Source organism: Carassius auratus, chromosome 16 (genome assembly GCF_003368295.1).
Source record: "Carassius auratus strain Wakin chromosome 16, ASM336829v1, whole genome shotgun sequence".
Classification (NCBI taxonomy): domain Eukaryota; kingdom Metazoa; phylum Chordata; class Actinopteri; order Cypriniformes; family Cyprinidae; genus Carassius; species Carassius auratus.
Window position 1 is genome coordinate 18254974 of NC_039258.1, and position 21879 is coordinate 18276852.

General features: G+C 37.0%; 1 protein-coding gene across 2 annotated transcripts in view; it reads right to left on the reverse strand.

Moving 5' to 3' along the window:
- Positions 1–20893, reverse strand: part of atp1a3b (ATPase Na+/K+ transporting subunit alpha 3b) — a 28246-nt gene extending 7353 nt beyond the window's left edge. The window contains exons 1-8 of one of the 2 annotated variants that reach the window (XM_026284573.1): positions 20579–20893; positions 20422–20486; positions 4849–4962; positions 4714–4773; positions 647–850; positions 425–538; positions 216–350; positions 7–124 (exon numbers count right to left, since the gene is read on the reverse strand). In XM_026284573.1, the coding sequence (XP_026140358.1) occupies positions 7–124; positions 216–350; positions 425–538; positions 647–850; positions 4714–4773; positions 4849–4962; positions 20422–20427 (751 nt within the window). In that variant the 5' untranslated portion in view covers positions 20428–20486; positions 20579–20893. Of the gene's footprint in view, positions 1–6; positions 125–215; positions 351–424; positions 539–646; positions 851–2435; positions 2507–4713; positions 4774–4848; positions 4963–20421; positions 20487–20578 lie in introns of those variants that run through there. The other variant, XM_026284574.1, reaches the window with a different exon arrangement.
- Positions 20894–21879: the final 986 nt, after the last annotated feature.

Here is a 21879-nt window from a genome sequence, read left to right on the forward strand (position 1 = left end):
CCGAACCTTCCACGCAGTTAGTGGAGAAGAAAGCGATGTTACGGGTTTCCAGAGGATTGTCATGAGTGCAGTCAGGTGATCTCGTCTGAGGTTCTGATTCGCCGGTGAGGGAGGAGTTATCCACCTTCGGATGATATCAGAGACACACAGTTTCCCAATGGGTAGCAAAACAAATACGATTCCTTACAAAGGACTGGAGTTTATAAACCACAAACCTTGCAGCCATGAGAAGAGACGATTCTAAGGTCAGCTGGGATTCGGTCTCCACCTTTGACCTCTACCAGGTCGCCTGCTACCACTTCCTCAGCGTTGATCTGCATCTTCTCTCCTTCGCGGATTACTAATGCTTGCTGTGAATAGAAAGACAGTCATTTCTACTCACTGTTTCTGTGTATTTTAAGTTTGCATGGATTGTTTCCAGTACCTGGGGGACCATGTTTTTAAATGACTCCATGATCTTGGAGCTTTTTGCCTCCTGGAAGTAGGAGAAGCAGCCCGTGATGATGACCACAGCAGACAGCACGATACCCAGGTACAACTGAGAGGAGAACAAGGAAGACACATTCAAATATCCTATTCCTGTATTCATATTCAATGTGGATTCACTGAAGCAGTATGCAGTGCTAGCGTGTGAATGTATACGCACGTTATCTCCAGCTGGCTCATCTTCGGTAGCAGCCTGAATGGCGTAGGCCAGGAAACAGAGAATGGCTCCTATCCACAGCAGGATGGAGAAACCTCCGAACAGCTGACGACAGAATTTAACCCACTCGGGAGTTGTGGGAGGTGGGGTCAGAGCATTTGGCCCATCTCTTGCCAGAAACTCCCTAGCCTTTGCATTAGTTAAACCCTTTTGTGAAGAGAGAAAGAGAGACGATTGCTTAAAATGACTAAATCAATGTCGTGCCACTCAGGTTCAAACAAGTAGCTAAAATGCAAAAAATGTAATTGAATTAATCATTAGCAAATGTTACTTTCTAACCAAAACTGTTATTGTTTCACTAGATGCTGAAGAGGCAAAAAAAAAAAAAAAAAAAGTTATTCAACACCCTACGCAGATATGGTTTCGGAGAGACGTTGATCCATTGGATACAAATATTAAACACTTCACCTAGGGCCACAGTAATCACAAGGCTTCACACTTCAACTGGGGACCAGACAAGGATGCACACTTTCACCATCATTATTTGCCATTTTTATAGAACCTCTTTGCAATAGCAATATGACGAATCAATAAAATTCAAGGAATACAAGATATTAACACACAACATAAGATCTGTCTTTATGCAGATTACTTACTATTATTCTTACAGGATCCTCATAACTAATCAACAAAAAGAAACCTTCAAAATCACCAGTATTTTCCCCAAAATTTCAGACTACACAATAAACTGAAAAAAAAAAAAAAAAAAAACTATACTACCGCTTTCAAAAGATGCTTGGGATCCTACAGCTCATAACTTATCTCTCCCACTTTGCACAGGTAACATCACATATCTGGGTATCAATATTTCCCCCAAACTGTCAGAACTGTTTCATCTCAGTTACACTCACCTTTTAAAAAACATTGAAGATGATCTCAAACTATCTAACTAACTATGATCTATCACTTATGGGTCGCATTGCTACAGTTCAAATGAAACATTTACCACAAATCAATTATTTGTTCTCAATGCTTCCAATAACACTCACAGATGAATGGTTTAAATCACTTGATTCATTAACTTCCCACTTCTACTGGAAAAACAAAGCACCAAAAATACCACTGACAAAATTACAGGGTGGTCTAGAAGCCCCAAACTTTCAATTTTACTTCTTATCAACTCAGTCACAATATTTAGTTAAATGGATCACAAAAACAACTATAGTAACTCATGGATAGAACTGGAACAAAATCAATGCAAAAATATCTCAATCGCAGATCTCGCTTTCTTGCCAACTTCAATCAAGAAAATTAATTACTTTCAGAACACTACAATTGTGACAAATCTGATAGCTTGGTGGAAAGTGAATAAAATTAATAATTCATCACTATCACCATGTAGATTCACCTTAATCTGGTTCAACCCTGACTTTCAACTATACAACAAACCTATCTATTTTCAAGCATGGCAACAAAAAGGAATAACACACCTCTATCATTTATTTCAAAATAACCAATTTATATCATTTAACACACTAGTCCAGAAGTATGTTCTTGGGGGAGAACAGTATCTCCATCACTTTGTTTACTGGGTAATACTACAGAAATTGATAATCTTCCTATTAAATACAAAAATCCACCCCTCATCTCTCTAAACATCACCCAAAAAATGATTCTGCTAAACTGGAAATCAAAAACAGATTATACATTTAAACTACTGGACTAACCTTATAGAATATATTGCATTAGAGAAAATAACATACACAAACAAGAAAAATATATTCATATTTACAGGCATCTGGAATCCATTTTTGACTTATCTTAATATACATCAGAAACCTGGTACCGGACCCACGCACTTTCCTAACAACAATTATACAAACATAAAAAGAGAAGGGGAACAAGGGGAATAAATATAATATGTGTAGATATACAGATATACAGTATATATGTGGATATGTTTTTGTATGTTTATATATAAATATATACACATTTACTGTTATATTGTTATATGCTTTATTTCTACAATTATAATAATACCACCAAAAATGGTTTATATGTACATCACCAATCCACACATTTGTTTTCTTTTTATATATTTAATAGTTGGGGAAGGGTGAAGGACAACAAAGAGAAGTAAGCACTAATAAATAAAATGAAATATGGGTGGGTGTGTGGAGGTGGTGTGGGGCATGGGGCTTGTGTCTCCCCGCCGTCTCTTTGAGCACTTTCTTCCAGGATCTCTCACCTTAGCTGGTTCTGACATAAATGCCTCACTTTTTTAATGCATCACATATCTAAAATACATGCACACCTATAAAAATGCATGATGTGTGTGTGTATGTCTGTGTGTGTGTGTACATTTATGTATGCTAATTGAACAAAAAAAAGGGGGAGACACATACACAGGGCAAGTGGGCCGTGTGGGTGGGCCGGGTCCCTAGCCTGGCTTGCACTACAAGTCTCAACTTTTAATGCATCACAAACTAGCTGAGACATAGACACATCTATACCTCAGAACATATACGTAAATAAATAAGACAAGTGTGGTATGCAGGTAGTGGCCGGGGTTGGCTGGTATTTTGAGGGATGGTGGGGAGTACTTTGGGCCCTGTTGTCCCACATCATATTTCCCAGGCAATCCCACTATGGCATGAGATGGGCATGGGATTAAGCTATGGTATGTTGTAGCCACTAAGACATCGGGGGCAACCCTAATAATCCATTATTATTACTTGTGGCCTTCACTGTCCTCCACCCTTTTCCAATCTCAGTGAAATCCTTATTATTATTATTATTATTAATATTGCTACAGTTATCTTTGTCATCATTATTGCTAACAATACTTGTTGTCTCCACTAGTAAACCCCTAATTATTATATATATTTTTTAGTTATACTTTTTAAATCTGTTATAAATCTGTTAGATACTCAATGATTTGTGCTTCCTCCCACACACCTAGATACAATGACTCGCACACGCACACACACACACACCCACACACACACACACACACACACACACACACAAACACACACACACACACACAAACACAAACACAAACACAAACACTTACAAGAATACATATACAGGAGTTATCAGAAGTATCTTTAAATGTTAGCTATCAGTTTATATGTTCGTTTGTCCAAGTGATTTTGTATTTGGCACTTGTAATCACTGTCCCATTCTTTACTTGCATAATAAAAAAAAAAGAAACAAAGAAAAAGTTACTTTCAAATGCAAATTCAAAGTTACTGTGTGAACATATCAAGTATGCTGTGTACTAATAAGGGTCTATTATGCTAGTGGTTCTCATCCAGGGGGCCTCAGTAACCATACAACGAGGTGAAAAGATGACTTGAATTTATTTAAAATACACTTTTATTTGTTTGTTTCTCAAAAATAATGCATTAAATGTATTACATAGAGTATAGTGCTCCCTAGTGGTCAATAATAAGTAGATCAGCACAACAGCCATACCCAAAAATTTTTTAAAACAATGTAGAACTAAAGTTAAGCATTTTCTGAAATGTGTAAAAATATATAAAATATTAATAAATAGTTAAATAAATTAACAAACACTTATTTAAAATAATCTTAGTGATACAAACAAACCTTAAAATGTATCATTTGGCATTTTATTTCTTATTTTTATTTCTCCCGTCAAAAACTGTTGTTTTAATTAAATAATATATAGTTATAGAAACACATCACAGTCAAATATCTTCTTAATATTTATAATATTTTTTATATTCCATAAATCTGCTATACCTACTGAAACTCTTAGTTTCTGTTCATTGAAAAGTCTGAAAAACAACCAGCTTTGTCATCATTACAGCTAGTGTATGTATTCTAGTAGTATAGTTTAAACCAATGTATTATACAGAGTATTGAGCTCTCTAGTGGTCAATAAGGAGAAGCGCTTCCTAAAATGTGAGTATTTTCTGCTCTATTATATGTAAACATTTTTTAAATCACCTATCCACATCAAATGTGTAATTGGACAAGGGTGTTTTTTAGCAAACATGGAAGCCTGATTTTAGCAAACACTAAATCATTTGTGAGTTTACCTGAACAATGTCTGTCTGAAATTTCCGGCATACTTCCTCAACAGACATCTTGTGTTCAGTCTGAAATGGAAGGTAATAAGGAAAATTAACAAAAGAAAAAGAGCTACCATGCTGCTTTGTCAGTGTGATTCTTACCAAGGGAACTTCTTTCTTCAGATCGTCAAGATCCTTCGTCCCCTTCTTTTTTGGAGAATCTTTATCATCTTTATCTTGCGTGGTGGCCACGCGATAGCTATCCGATCGCCCATACTAAAACACCGAGAATAATCCGTTAATACACTTTAGACAATCAATCACAGAAACTGAGAGTTTAGTATACCTGCAATGCAAAATCACAACATTTTAAGTAATTTCCTCTACATTCACTGTGATTTCAGTTTGAAATCTGAAGGTCTGGCAGATGGTGGATCATGGGAAGTGTCCGAACACAACCGTCCATCCTCTCACCTCAAAGAGGTCATTTCACCTCATTTCATTTGCTGAAAGAATACAGAACTTGAGAGTGTGGCATCACAAAGACTCTTGATCATCAAAGACACTCTGATTAGGTTGAATATGAGTTCAGAGAGTGTATGCGCATCAAACCATCTTAAATCTAATTTTTCACACTTTGTTCTTTATCTTAAAGAAGACAGAGCTCAAAGTTCAGACTCTGGAGAATATTCAACTTCTGTTTTCTTCTAACAGGCTGATGATTTTATCCGATTAGAAATATATAGCCTGAGCTTGAGTTAATTAATCTATCATGGACAGTTTTGACCTTTCAGTGTATTAACATAATGCAGTACATCCCCTTGCATAAATCCTCCCTTTCTATTGGCTGGATGTGTAATCCTATCATAGCGGAAGACTGCAGCACAGAATAAATCCAGCAGAGCCAAGATGGCTCCCGTGAGACTGGGGTGGTGCTATTTTAGTGGAGCAGTCATCATTAAAGCAGGAAACCGTGTATCATCTGACCTCACGACTGATCAATACTGAGGTTCCATCCAGGGAATAAACAACTATTCTTGTAGCACAGTCCATATGTGAATAGTGAATCCTTTTTCTAGGAAATGACTGAGGAAAGACCCTGTGTGACAGCAACTCTCACATGAGTAGAGCCCCCTGCTGGTCAATGTATTGAAAGAACCAGGCCAATTCGGTAATTATTATGAGTATGATTAAAAGTACACAATGTATATGTAGTAGTGCTGTCAATCGATTAAAAAAAATTAATTAATTAATCGCACAATTTTTTAAATTAATCGCGATTAATCGCGATTAATCGCGATTAATCGCAATTAAAAGACTGAAACTTTTTGGATATGTAAATGTAAAATGTAAATAATTAATGTAAACTCAAGACAAAGAAACTATTTAAATTCAAAATATTATTGTTTATTGGAATTTTTGTTTAACTTGTAACACAGATTTTCTCATGTAAACAACATACCTGCAATAAACCATCAATATCCTCCAAATTAACTGTTGGCTTGAAAGCCATATTTATTACAGAAATAAAAGCACAGTCATGTAAGTACCATTTGAATTTCAAAACAATCAATGCCAATGAAAAACAAAAATGATTTCCATGTTGAATTCTAAGTGGACTGCAAAAAAATTCCAAAGTATAGTCATTGCCAGTGCTTTAAGTGGGCCGGTATGCACCGGTACAGCCACTTCCAAATATAGCTCTTGAGCGTACCGCCACCTCTCCGTGCGCCCAGAACGTGCTTGTAGCGTACCGGTACGCTCATCTGGACATCTGTTTTAATAGAGGTTTTAATCTTTTACCTGCACTGCCGATTTTCAGAGCGCCCTTCACAATGCAAGCTTCCTAATTCATCCCACCCAGAGCAGAAACTACATTACCCATTCACCCTTAAGTTATACAAGTGAATAGCGCATGTGTCGCTTTCCCACTGTTAAGTGTCAACAACTCAACGTGGCCGGAGAAGGTGTGTGAAACTCGTTGTGAGTTATACTAAAGCAAAATCTTGAGTATGTATTGTCTGATAAACATTAAAAACTGTCTGCGGAGGTTGAGTCGTCCTGCAGCCCCCGCTGGCTGTTCATTGGCTGCAGCATCTTTTTTCTAAGTTCTAAAAAAATCCCGTAGACGGCAAGGCACAAATTTAGATATTCATTTATCTAATTAATCTATAGCCTATGCACAAAGACAATATGATCTTTTTGTCCCCTTTTTGTTTTAAAGCTTGATGAAGAGAGAGAGCGCAAGTTGCTGCAGCTGAGGAGGACAGTGATGCACGCGCACAGGAGTGATTGACAGTTCGCGGCACTGTGTACAAAAAATACTCCGCTACACAATTATTTCCTTATTTTCGTTTAAGCTTATTAACGTTAGCGTTACAGAAAGGTCTGATTTACGCACTGTTACAGTCATTGTTTTTTTTTTTTTTTTTTTAAACAATGACGTTTGAGTTCATGATTTTGATGTTGCTGTTTCTTGTGGCAGATTGAAAAGTAATCCGGCAGAGTTTTATACTGAAACTTTCCGTCTAAAAGTCCTTCCTTGGTCTTATCCATATTTCTTTGCACGTTGAACACACATAGGCCACAACTGGAAATAAAAAAAACTGCAACCGCGTTAATTGCGTTATTTTTTTTAACGCGTTAAATATTTCAAATTAATCGAATGCGTTAACGCGCTAATTTTGACAGCACTAATTTGTAGTATTGTTTAATAAAACAAATTTTTTTATAAATATATAAAATATTCAATAAGTTTGCTGTTATGTTTAAAAACTATTGCATTGGTTGTGTAAATAAAATATTTAATACAAATATATCAATATATTTATTTGTAAGAACTGTTATATTTAATATTATATAATACATTTAATACTTATATAAATAACATTTTTACATTTGAGCTACTTTTACATTATATAGAATATATAAAATTACAGTATTTAATATTATTCAAATAAAACTATTTGTAAATGTTACTTTTAATCCAACATTTCACTTATTTTTAATTAAAATATATTTTTTTTAATTTTTGTTTTGCCAAAATATGAGCAGGTAAATACTGTACAAAAGAAGGGGGGCCAGCAGAAACTATCCTTACTATCAGATCTTATGTGCAAGAGGAGGTTTTTATCAGCAGTCCAAAACAGACCTATGTCTTTTGAGTACATTTGCAAATTCAAGCAGTGATGCAAAAAAACACATAACACAACATTTGACTGAGGTTTTTAACGCCATTTTTATGGTCAGCTGACACGCCTGCTTTAGAATGAAAGACGTAGACTCACGCCCACACCCAGGTGACGCCTATTAAAAGAGAATGAGAACGTGAGACAAGAAGATGGATGGATAAAGAGGAGAAACAAAAGAGGGGTCAGATGGAAAGAGAGAAGAGCATGCAGAGATGGAGACTGAGAGAAGAGCTAGACAGACTAAGTGAGATATCCAAAGAGAGAGAGATTAGAAGACAGAGGAATATATGCCACTTCCTGTGGGGTAATTAGATATTGACCTGCTGCTCTCTCAGTGTGAGAGCTTGTCGCCGTCAGCGGCTGCATTTAATGCCTGATGACTCTCAGCATCACACCACCTGCCCCAAACCAACTGGACACCCACACACGGGACACACGACAATGCCACAGATCCTGTGACAAGAGCAAGTGTGTGTGTGGTAGGTGACACCACTCAATAATTAAACGAATAGAAAGTGAGGATCACCCTTATCAGCTCACATTGATCTTACAAATGAAACATCTTGTCACTACTGAAGAACATCTTAGTAGCTTTTATAGTAGTGGCTAAAAGTGTGAAAGCTTGCAAAAAAAAAAAAACACCTGGTGAGACACACCTGGAAACACTGCAAACACACCAAGGTCCTCTTTCATCTCTATGAAATTAAAAACCAGCTGAACACACAGACAAAGAACAAAGGGACCGATGAGAGAAATGAGATGAGGGAAACCCAAAACTAGAGTCAGGGTCAGAGGAAAATACATTCAAAAGCAAAATACTGAAAAAAATGTATGCTATGTAATATGTTTCTATATTTTTTAATGCTTTTATGATAGGTGCATGTTTTGTGATGTGAAGGTGGATATGTGTGTGTGTCGGGGGGGAGGGGGGGGGGGCACCTGCCGCAGATACATCTGCAATGATACCTGCACTGCGGCATAAGAACAGAGCACAAATAGGAGAAGAGTGCTCTCTTCTCTCACAGACAAACCTGAGGCGAATTTAGAGAAATATTCGATTAATAACTTTGAGTAAAGCTCATGTGGAGAGACTCACTGTCAGATAAACAGAAGAGATCAGGCTCCAAAACTTTTTGCCACACGTGTCAATGGAAGATCCATTGAAAAGAATTACCAAAACGTATGTATGTGTGTGTGTGTCTATTTAATTTATATAAATATACATTTTCTCTCAAATTTACTGAATTATTGTGAAGAATATTTAAAACTTCAGGCATCCTACATAACCTCTGACAGTAAATTTTCCCCTGAGATGAATGTTGTTATAAGATGCACAAGTTACTTCAACTGATATATTTATTTGTATTAAATTACAGTGTGGTTTACAGTAGAAGCCTTAGTTGTGTGTCATTAAGCGGTAACAGTTGTTATCCTATTCCAGATGAGATATAACTGTGCTCTTGTGGTAACATTACTGACTGAGAAAAACATACTGCTTCTCTGTGAGAGAACCAGAGACGATGGGCTGGAATTACATGCCAGTATACTGACATTTCTACTGACTAGCCAGAACACACACACACACACACACACACACACACACACACACACAGTCTCTGATACTGACTGAGGTCTGTCCCTTGAACTCTTGTGACAAATTATTGATGCTCTTGAAACCGAAGGAACATTCAGTCTGCATGTGAATGTTCACGTATGTTCACGTTCTACAGAGCAAGAGACACAAGGACAGGAAAAGTGTGTGGCGGTTGAGCTCAGGGACTTTTATGTCCTACATAAGTTTGGACAGTGACTGAGATAGACTTTCTAACATAGAGAGAGAGAACGAAGGAGAGACAAAACACAAAATTCTAATTTTTCTTTCCAGTCATATTTTCTGTGGTTGTAGGTGCTATTTATAATTTATGGTGAGGGACATTTTCATTTTTAGAGAGAACATGACTGGACCAAAATCTGCAGTGCAGGATGAGTCATCAATATGTTTTGTCCATTTCTCCAGAGGAGAAGGCCTGTACATTTTAAATGTGTTTATCTATTCATTTTTCATTTTCATATTCAAGTTCATTTTGCAAACTTGCAAGCACAACAACATGCAGATGTTAGCCTTAAAGCTAATAAACACTGTCTAAAAAATGACTTAAATAACTCAACATAATACAAACATTAAAATAATGTAAAACAATGAAAATCAACACTTTATTAATTAATACATTTTACTTCAACTTTTTTTCTTTCAAGAATTAAGGTTCTCAACATTTTGGAAAATCAGGACATATAAGGTAGCCTACTGGTTAGGGATGTAACGATTCACTCAACTGATGATTCAATTCACGATTTTGATTTCAGGATTCGATTCAATTCACAATTTTTTATTTTAACAAACATTGTTATGGACAATGGGTGTCTTGGAGTCAATACGGTTTTGTACCACTGGACAAAAACAAAAACAAATTTTGCAATCTCTCCAGGCAACTTTGTTTTTATTTTCAGAAGATCAGTTTTATATATTTGTATGATTCTATCTGTTTGTTTTTGGTAGACCTATTCCCAAAGACAAGAATTGATTTCAGTATTATTGACAATGAAGTGTAAAATACCACTTGTTCCTTACTGAGTTTGTCCTTGTGATTATAACTGTGAATAAGCAAAGCAAACCTTCCCTTAGGAAAGAGTGAACCAGGGCACTGCTGCCTTCATGAATGTTGTGTTCACAGAAGTGTAAAAAGCACACTGATTCTCCAGGGTGTGCGTGTCATCCTGCCCTTAAAAGCTTTCCGTGTTAGAGGACAGATTTTACATTCTTACATAAAAACTGCACGCATATACTTTTTCACAAATGCCCTAATCTTCATTAATACACACATCCACATCAAGATTTTAGCAAAGAACTGAATGGAAATTTCAGTCCGACTTGGAGTCTTTACTATTTTTCTTTCTCTCTCTCTCTTTTTTTTTAAAATACTTTTATTCAGAAAATATCCATTTAATTGATCAAATGTGACAATAAAGATTTTAAGTTACAAAAGATTTCTATTTCTACTGTTTATTAAAGAAAGTTTCCACTGAAACTGTTTTCAACATTAATAATTATAAGAGTAAGACATTTCAAGATTAATACTCATAAGAATAAGACATAAGTAATACTCATAAGAATAAGACATAAGAAATGTTTCTTAAGCAGCAAATCAGCCAATTACATTTTTTTCCCTGAAGGATCAAGTGACACAAATTATAAAACAATATTACAGTTCTTACTGTATTTATGTTCAAATGAATGCAGTCTCTGTGAGCATAAGGAAAATGTAAAAATCCTACCAACCCCAAATTTTTAAATGCAGTGCAACTTGCTACAATGACTGCATCATTAGAACATTTTACGTTATCATCAGTCAATCAAACTAAATACACTGTTTGTATATTGGTTTATATGTTAAGATGTAGCACTATCCTTTGAGAACCAATGAACTGAGCAGCCTAATTTGATTCTCACAGAGCATGAAGCAGCACATCTGCCAGCAGCAAGATCACTCTGTTCTCTTTTATCAGCCTCACGCTCTTTAGCATGAGGACTGCAACCCACTTTAGTACAGACATTTAGTACAGTCTAAAAAAAAAAAAACTTTAGAAATGTTCAAAACCAGAGGGAACCCCTGCCAGATCTTGTCTTCTCTGTCTAGCTATTTGTCCTGATGAATATCTCTAGGCAGAACGAATGTTATGGCAGCATACACATCAATACTGCCCTTAGAGAGCTGTTCAGTGTGTGAAATATTACTACGAGTGTGTTAATGACTTTTACACATGTCGATACAGCCATAAAAATGTCTGTTTGATCTGGCATGAGAGACCTTTAAAAGTGATCTTAAGAGTCATGAAGTACTTGTTCAAGAGCAGATAAGACTGAACACTTCATCCAGTATGTGATTAAATAAGTGTGTGTGTAAGTGACCTTCCTGTACCATCTGTTACACTGTGAGATGTAGACCAAACTAGGTCTGGGCCTCAAAGTACAGAATAAATAATCTGATTACAGCACTTTGGGATTAGCTCCTCCTGAATCGTCTACGTCACAAAAAAGCCTGACTCGCTTTATTCGCTGGCTTTATGTCTTCTTAATGTGCAAACAAACTTGTGTCAGAATATTTAAATGTACTGTTTATAACAGAGGTTCCTAACAAGGGGCCCGGACCCACTAGAGGGCCTCATAATCAAGCAAATAATAATATATATTATTAAGAATTTAGAATAAAATAATAGATTATGTAATATATATAATTTTTAAATATATATTTTTATTATATATTTATACAATCTTAATAATTACAGACAATTTATTCTAGTTATGTCAAGCACAAAAAGATTTGATATTTGTAAGAAATAAATATTTTAAAAAACTTGTGCTCTCACAAATGACTATTAGTCATTTAAATTTCTTGATAATAAAATGCTAAATACTGAAGAACATTATGAATTTATATAAATTGTTTATTTATTTACATTTTATAAATATATATTTTAATATATTGACAATCCTAGTTTGATAATCACTGGTTTAAATCAATGGGAAAACTCCTTTATCAATAAAGAATATAGAGATTAAATAATTACAAAAATGAGATTATTTAATTTCTTTATCCATAATCCTCACATAACCCCAGCACAGCTCAACACACACATTCAGATAATTGAAGAAAAGAAAAGAGAAGAAAAGAAAAGAAAAAGTTGCAATATAATTTCATTTTGTTGGGCGATTTCTAAAATTAACTTTAAACAAAATCTGTAATCCTTCTTGTTAAAGTATTACCTCTATATCCCCTCCTGTTCTTGTCTATCCATTATTCTTTCCTGCCATCTGTCTATACTTTATCCACTCAGCCCAGCAGAGCCAAGCAGCTTTGCCAGAGTGTGGGGCATCTGTGTGCATGCTCTTGATTGGAACAATAAATCACTGTCCCAAACTACAGTCACAGCAGCGCACAAAGATTCTTCACGTCTCAAAGGGGTTGTCCAAGAATTCCTCTCTTTATTCTCTCTCACACAGACATACTGTACACACTTCAAAAGCAGTTTCTCTTGCCATTTCATCACTTTTTTCTCCCTAGTTAGTCCTTTGTCACCTTCTCTCTGATGCCTGACACTGATTGTTCATTACAGCTCTAGTAAAAGCAGAGCCGATGGTTAGCTGAGCCCCAGAATTCCCTTCGTCTGAATGGACTGTTCTTTCTCTGCTCCTCAAACAAAGGATTGCATTAATAAATGATGGTGTTGTGTGGATGTGCAACGTGGAATGTGAACCAGGCCCTCCTTGCATCCCCACAGATGGACCTGAGGGCGCAGTTATGCTACATCAACACTGGGGAAAGAGGAGGAGAGGGTAATCTGACCTTGAGTATCCGCTCTATTCACAGACGTCCGGACATAATGTGATAATGAGACCTAACAGATTCAATCCAACCCACTTACAGAGAAATGCGTCATGTTATGGAGAGACAGGCCACTTTTAAGTCAACTTAAATGTGTAAACAGAGTGCATTAATTCACATAACCCCTTGCAACAACATATTTTTCATACCCCTAAATGTGGTCCAACAACATTGATCCACTGAGAAAAAGTAGGTATAAGAAGCGTATGATGTGCAAGTGTTTCCATATAAAACAGACTCATTAAGCTAAAAAGCTTTTTTAATATCAATCCGATACTAAAGTCATATTAAGGCAGCTATAAAAGGCTCTATTTATTGATTATGTGCTCAGCTGAAGGTGAAACACCGCCTGGGTGTTATACAGGAGGTTAACTCAGGATGCGATGTTCAGAGAGGGCATGCATTAATTATATTAATAATTCATTCAATGTAGAACACAATCTATGTTCTTTATATTTATTTACTATGCACACATATTTATATAAGATTACATACTAATAATCATTATACTTAAAGGGAGGGTGAAATGCTATTTCATGCATACTGAGTTTTTTACACTGTTAAAGAGTTGGATTCCCATGCTAAACATGGACAAAGTTTCAAATATTAAGTTGTACGTTTGAAGGAGTATTTTTGTTCCAATTTGTCACAATTCGAGTATGGCTCTGTGTGACGTTAGATGGAGCGGAATTTCCTTATATGGGTCATAAGGGCACTTCTGCCTTAAGAGCGCGCGCTCCCGTAGAGCAGAGCAGAGACATTCTCTGATCAGACCGAGAGACCGAATTGTCGAAGACGACATAAAGTGGAACTTAGTCATTTTCCAAAACCGCTAAGCAAATATATACAGTTTCAGTACATACCACATAGAGACGATGTTGCTGATGCTGCTCCTGTTAAATTTCAGCCTCTGGATCTGATTCTGGATCATAAATATACGGCTGAATCTGACTGTTAGTCATGGTTTGTTTTGGATGTTTTTTTCCTCATGGTAATGTCACAGTTTCCAAACGCTCTCAACGCAAAAGCCTACTCGCGCTCGTGATTCTTTAGCTCCGCCCACATGTCACGCCTCCAGCCAGTCGTGTTTTTCCGGGAAAAATCGGTACAGACTATCTTTCTCTTATGAATATAATAAAACTAAAGACTTTTTGGAGTTATGAAGGATGCAGTACTACTCTATAGGTACTCAAGATTAACAGGATATTGAGTGAAAACGAGCATTTCACCCCCCCTTTAAAAGTTAGGTCGTGACAACTTTCGGTGTGATTTGCATGATAATATACATGACAATGTATTGTGTATGTAGTAATATATAATATATAATATATACATTAATGTATTTGGTCTTTGGTGGAATAGATCTGCTACACTGCTGCTGCTGCGGCAGAGCAAGTACTGACACTTGCTCAGTCTCAGTCAACATGTATGTATAACCCCCATAGCATAAATGTTCACCCCGTAGCAGATTAATACAGGTGGAGCTGGGGAAGGTGGAGGGTTTCTGAAGTTGCTGCTACTGCAACGTCAAACACTCCCGAATATTTAAATGTTGAGCAATGAGCTAATTGGCTACAGATACAGGAGAGAACCAATCAGCTGTGCCATGTGATAATGATGTCATCATGTCATACTGAGTTAGATCTATCGTATCACAATTCTATTCATCATTCCCTCCATTATAATCATTCACTGTTTCTACATCCTGAAACCAAATTCATCAATACAATACCAGTAAACTTAAATACTTCCAAACATAACTTTCCTATAACAAGCAAACCATCCAATAAAAGTCTGGTCTAACTTTTATAACATTTTATTAAATCATGCACTTCATTACAGTCTAAATACTGATTAGTTGCAGGTTACAGACACCTCTGTGCCCTCATCTTTGGGCACTCGTTGTCTGTACCATCTGTACCCAGGAAAACCTAGCCCTGCACTCACTCTGGAAACACAAGCTCAGCCGGGCTAATTACATGTAACATGATCTGTGCCTCTACCTCTCCTTCCCCTCCTCCCAGCTACACCGTCCTGCTGCAGCCCCCCCCCCCACCCACCCACACACTATGTACATACTGGTGCATCATGGGTCTAAAGATTGATGTACACTGAATTAATAATCATTATAGGCATATAAATGTAAGATTTTTTATTTAGGTTACTATGAACAAATTTTAGGCTATTAAACGGATGTTTAGTAGGACAAGGCCCTTCTTTATTTAATAAATAAGTTAATTATTTTTTAGGTTTTACAATTAAATTAATATATATGAGGGACTGACAACCACTTTCAATATTTTTTCGTGTTTTTTGCCTATAGGATCATATTTTATGTCCCACGTCCAAAAAAGAAATAAAGATATGATGACAATTTTGTATTTTTGTATGAACTATCCCTTTAAGAGCCCGTTTGAACTCCACGAATACATGAACTCGATTAACTATTTCAATTCTTCTGTTTCCGTATCTGCATCTCGTGCCTATCACAGGACGGTCCCGGGAATTTCCACTCGCGTGGCCCCGCCTCGTGTTTGACGCAGAAAGCGGACTTTAGGGAATCAAACAGCTGGTGGTGCTGATGCTGCTGCACTGCCTCGAGCATCACTGCGATGGCAAACCGCTGTCAAACTTAAAGGAAACCATGGCCGCGGGAAGTGGGGGTGCTGGGGGTGCTGCAGCACCCCCTAGTGACGAGAGGGAGATAAAAAAAAATGTAGGCCTATTAAAATATTTGGAACGTGCTTGTAACATTTATTTTTTTGGCAACAAGTGTGGGATCAGCTTTGACTAGCCAAGCAATTGTAAGTACTATAGTATTTTTTTAAGGTGGTGGGGATGGAGATGGAGAGTATTATTTCGTTCGTGTGTTCTTTGTGTAATGATGGTTGAGAACTGTTATAACGTTTAAATAGTAGGGCTGGGTATCGATTCAGATGTTCCAGATCGATTCGATTTCGATTCACAAGCTCTCAAATCGATTCGATTTCGATTTTCGATTCGATTTTCTATTAGAGCTGTAATCGGGCCTTAAATGTTAAGCCCGATATGTCCCGAGCCCGACACGTACATTTTGATTGACAGCTTTTTAAAAGCCCGAACCCATTTACAACCCGACATTATTCAAATGTAGGGTAGAGTGGGGGAAAACGCCCCCATGGGGTAAAACGCCCCCCACCTGTTTTTCCCAAAATAAACACTAGAGGGAGTCAAGATACATTTTCACTGTTGCTATGCACTACGTTTGACTACGGGGATAAACAAATCTCCTTGGAGAAGCTCACACCAGCGACGTATTTGAAGAGAAGAGGATTACATGGTGTTTAAGAGAATATTGTTCTGCAGGATATCACAGTGATGTATGATAGATGAATAGTGAATTATGTAGTTTTAGAGGATATGTTATTTATAAGGAATATAATTATATTAAAAAAATTAAACATTTTTTGAAAAAGTCATAGGTTGTGGGGTAAAACGCCCCCTACGCTGAGGGGTAAAACGCCCCCCAGAGGGCATAGTTTCTCTCTATCATAATTACTATGATAACATATTTCTTTCTATCAAATCCTTTGTTTTACACTTAATGCAGTATAACTAGGTAGTAAAATCAAAATATTTGAACAAAAGAAAAAAAAATACCTCGAGTGTGCATAAGGCTAGCTTGATAAGCACAGTTAGCTCACTGATGGAAGGTGGTTAGGTGACCCAATGATAAAACATAGGGTCTTTTAATGCATTTATTGAATGTATTTCACTACATAAATATACAAATTTATTTATTTATTTAGGGTTTTCTGTTTGTCTTGGTGATAGTGGTGAACAAATACATCAATTATCAATCCCCTTAAAGGCCTAGTGTTGAAATCTCAACCTCATATATGTATTTTTTCTCTCCATATAGATGCGGACATATAAAATAAAAAGTAACCGTGGTGCTTAAACAGAGCAAGCTCTACAAAATGCCATCAGAGCGATTTACTTTTAGAGATTAAAAACTAGTTCATTTTGCTGTTGATCTATGAAGCAAACTGGTTGGTAAGAAAGGGGGCATTTTACCCCACCTTGGGGGGCGTTTTACCCCACCGCTGGGGCAAAACGCCCCCTTTGTACAAAACATATTTTCAGTCAAAAACTAATTAATTATGAAGGCTGAGCAATTTTAATATTTGGTGAATAATTCCTGCCATAGTCACTCAAAACCGGGATGGCAATTCTAGTCACATTTATGTTTTGTTTCACTATAATGTCACATTTTCCTTAAGGGGGGCGTTTTCCCCCACTCTACCCTACGCATCACACAGCTCTTTTGCCTTTTGTCAGGAATGAGTCATTTATACATAGTTTAACATAATTTATACATGACTAACGTAATAGGCCACTTGGAAGTTTGAACAAAGAAATAAAATAAGTCCTCTGTAACATCGTAACATCTCAGCACTCTATAAATAGCCCTAAGGTATAGGCTCATTTAGCATATAAATAGGCCAACGAACCAATAAAAACAAGTCTTTCTTAAAAAAATTAATTAAGATAAATTATAAATTTAAGATGGGTATTTGGCAATAACGAAATGAATTAAGATAAAGGCTCTGCCGGATTTGCTTCGCCATAGCAGCTGACATAATAAAATAATAATGCCAACATTAGCTTATATAGCCTACTCTGTCTACATTATGCATTTAAGACTCAAGTAATATTAAGTTATTATTTGAAAAACATTTACTCACGAAGATTAGGTAAGGCCTAAGTGTTTATGTGGAGGAAAATGATTGAATTTCCAAACCTCAGACTTTGCTTTAGTTGCTGGTGCTACCAAAACGTAATCGTTAGAAGCAAGCTCCGTTTCAACTACTCAGCATACATTTTCGCATCTTTCTCGCGCTAATCGAAACACATTACATGACCGCTCATTTACCGCACAAGCCCAAGCCCGAGCCCGATTTGTTCGATTGGCAATGGGCTTCTTCACACTGCCTAAACATGTGCAATTGTGCTTTTGAAGACAACTGACCACGCACACCTGTCCGCGCGGTTGTCTGCTCAGACTCGGTACACACTCTCCGATGGCGATGTTTACATCAAGCCATAGCGGACTCGAGGACGCAGAAAGTATAAGAGGCTTTAAGATGCAGTCTGTAAAACGCGAACGGGAGCATGACCTGACGCACATTGCAAAAATGTGTTCAGCATATGGTGAGCCGCATTTGAATTCGTGATGGAACCACTGCTTTAAACTGAATGAATGAATGATAGATTCGTTGGTAACATCGCACAAGGCACATAAGAGGGTGACATCTAGTGGAGAAAATTTGTAATTAGATTAACGCTAATATTTTGGAGTTAATAGAGTTGCGTGTGACATAAACGTGCAGTGACTCAAGCCAGCTGACCAAATCGATTGCATTGTTTTAGCGTTATTGTGAAGTTTGATTAATATTATATTTTGTTGTAATATTATTTGTTGTATCTAAATGAGTTGCATGTATGTATAGTCTATCTGAAATTGTAATGAAAGTAATTATTTCGTTTTTTTCGATTATTAAACTATTATTTAAACTATTATTTCTGCTTCTGCTTCAGATTAATAGCGCATTGCGCATGTCTGAGAACTGATGTCTGTGTGTTTCAGACCCTGGCTGGCTGTGCACTGAAGTGTATATGACAATAAAGTAGTAAATCTCAATGTATATATTTTTAAAATGTATTTTAAATAGGCCTATAGGCTCATAGGTTTTTTGTAAAAAAAATAAAATAATTCACAGCACCCCCTGTTCAAAATTACTTCCCGCGGCCCTGAAGGAAACTGTGAGAAATAACCAGTATGTCTGTTAATATCCGTCCCGTTTAAACAGTAAACTCACACCAAGCGCTCGGATTTTTCCATGACTTGACAAAAGTGTCCGCATAATCATTTTAGCACTGCTCGCAGACATCAGGGTCGACGCATTCACTGCAGCGCGCCGTGACATTCACGAGCTGCTGCGGTGTTTCATGTTTCTAACGGATCTTTTCTGTCTAATTAGCTTTAGCCGGTCTCTATGAACAAGATTAGCTGCTCGACACCGGCATTCACTGCTGCCACGGGATGCACCTGCTTACTCAACCCGCCATTCAAACGTCTCTCCGATCGTAACTTGGTAAAACCACGAGGAGGCAAATAGCGCAGCACAGACACTGTACTTTAATAACTCCACATTATCCGCAATTCAAATACGACCTTTTCGGGTCATCATTCAGAGTCAATCTATTAAATCTGTCCTGTCAGTGATTACCCGCGCGAGGTTATGTCACAGATGCAGGAAATAAGCCGGTTGAAGTACAGATTCCCGGTAACCGCATTATGACGCATGGACGTCAGCGATGGACCGGCTCTGAGGTGTGTATGTGTGTGTGTGTGTGTGTGTGAACACCAGTCACTTAAACACATTCAGCATCGCCGGGTTGTGTCCATTAATACAAAGATGATTTAAATTCACATTCAGTACATCCAGATGAAGTGTTCAGATCTGGAGATACGAGCTGCGGTCATTAAGCACAGAAGGAAGGGTGTAAAGAGGGTGCTGGATGGGGACCCCACAGAAAGAGTCGTAAAACGTGTTAAATAAATAAATAAAAAACACTTACAAACAACTTTTGAACATTAATAAGTTGAAAGAGACATCACACATTTAAAATGCAGACGACGTTACTCCGCACTGTCATTTAGAAAGTCTTTAACTAGCATAACCCGATTAAATTGGCAATTGAAGGTGACCAAAATAACCGGTGTCTAGAGATATCATATCTTTAAGACAACACCGAAAAGCTTTCAATTAAGATGTAACATTATCTGTGTCTCCGCTGAATGACGGAAGCATCTAAAAGTTTGAAAAAGCAGATCCTTTGGACTGACTGCTCACCATTCATAGCCTTTAATAACGATTTCATATTTGTAACATATATAATTTGCGTAGTGTGTTTCCAGAGTGTCCTGTCCCGTCAGTTTGTCGCAGTCTCCACATCTGCATGTAAGTCAATGTCATTCTGTCACTTCATGTTTGACGCTGCATTTTGCAGCATTTGCTTATTAAGTTGATGCAGTAAAACAGAGTTGTCGGTCTTACCCCCATGGTTGCGCGGTCAGTCCGTTCTCTTCAGGTAATATGAGAGTGATGGAAAGAGTGACAGCCTTTCACGAAGAGAGAATGACAGTCATCAGAAATGATCTTAAGAAACACGAACAATAATACTTGGTTTAAAAACTTAGTTTCAGTGCTTTACCTCGGCTGAGGGACCTAAAGCGCGTATAGTTTAACGTCAAGGAATAAAATAAGTTAGGCTATTCGTTGCAACATTAAGTTAATGAACCTAACAATATTGTAGAGATTAAACAAACTAAATGTTCAAATAAAATTCGACGACTAGGCAGTGCATTTCGCAGGACGCCGGTCTCGTGCGCTGCTCTTGGTACTTGCGATAAAGCCGGCAAAACTAAGAAGCCTCACTGCTGCCCTTTTAATGGTCTGGTGTCCCTCCGCGAGACTGCCAGCCGCCGCACCACTCCGCCTGAAAGAAGCACCGGTGGATGTGAGAGATGCTCTTCTCCATCTGACCGACCTCATTAACGAGTACCTCACGAGAAACGCCCACATTTACGCTCTCAGCCTATAGACGCACGCACGTCTTAATATCGACGTGTCTTCTGTCCAATAAACGCGCAGGCAGCAGGTAGAAGTCATCAATCGGAAGCGGCTGAAGCTCCTCCTGCGGTTCTGCAGAACTCCAAAGGTGACAGTCGCACGGCATCATCGTGTGCTCTGAGAAAATCTCTTGTTTGATAAAACGGACTAAGAATAAGCTAAGTCATAATCGGTGTGATTGCATGATTAATGTATTGTAAACGTGTTTGATTATTGTTGTTTCTCTGTATTTAAGCCTAAATGTTAAATTTGTCAGAGAATGAGCACACGGCTGCATTTCTAGCCAACACTGCAGTAGGCCTTAAGCACACTATGTTCAGTATGTTAAAAACTGTCTTTTAATACTTTAATACTCTAAGACCTAATATATATATATATATATATATATATATATATATATATATATATATATATATATATATATATATATATATATAGGCTATATATTCTAATGCTTTATAATAAGTTATTGTGATTCTGCAGTTATCGGATCGATTTTAGTGCACCAGTTTTAGTCTCTTCATTACTTGTGGTGCATGTAGTGAAGACAGAATTTTTTATTTCACTCTGAAATAATTTTTTGTCGTTGTTTCATTAAATAATAAGTGACTAATGCATCTTTAATGGCAAACATCTTATGCTAAACTTAATTTTAAACATAACATATTCATACATACTTCATTCTGTACATTACTCTCTATGACCATCTGTCCTTCTCTTTTCTTTACCCTCCTATACTGAAACCATAGTTAACTTCAGCCACCTTTGCAAATCTGAATGGCAGTTTTTCTAATATTTATTAGCAACATCCAGAATACTGAATACTGTATAATGAACATGTTAACTGCAAGAATAGTTTCATACTGCATACTGATTTACAGT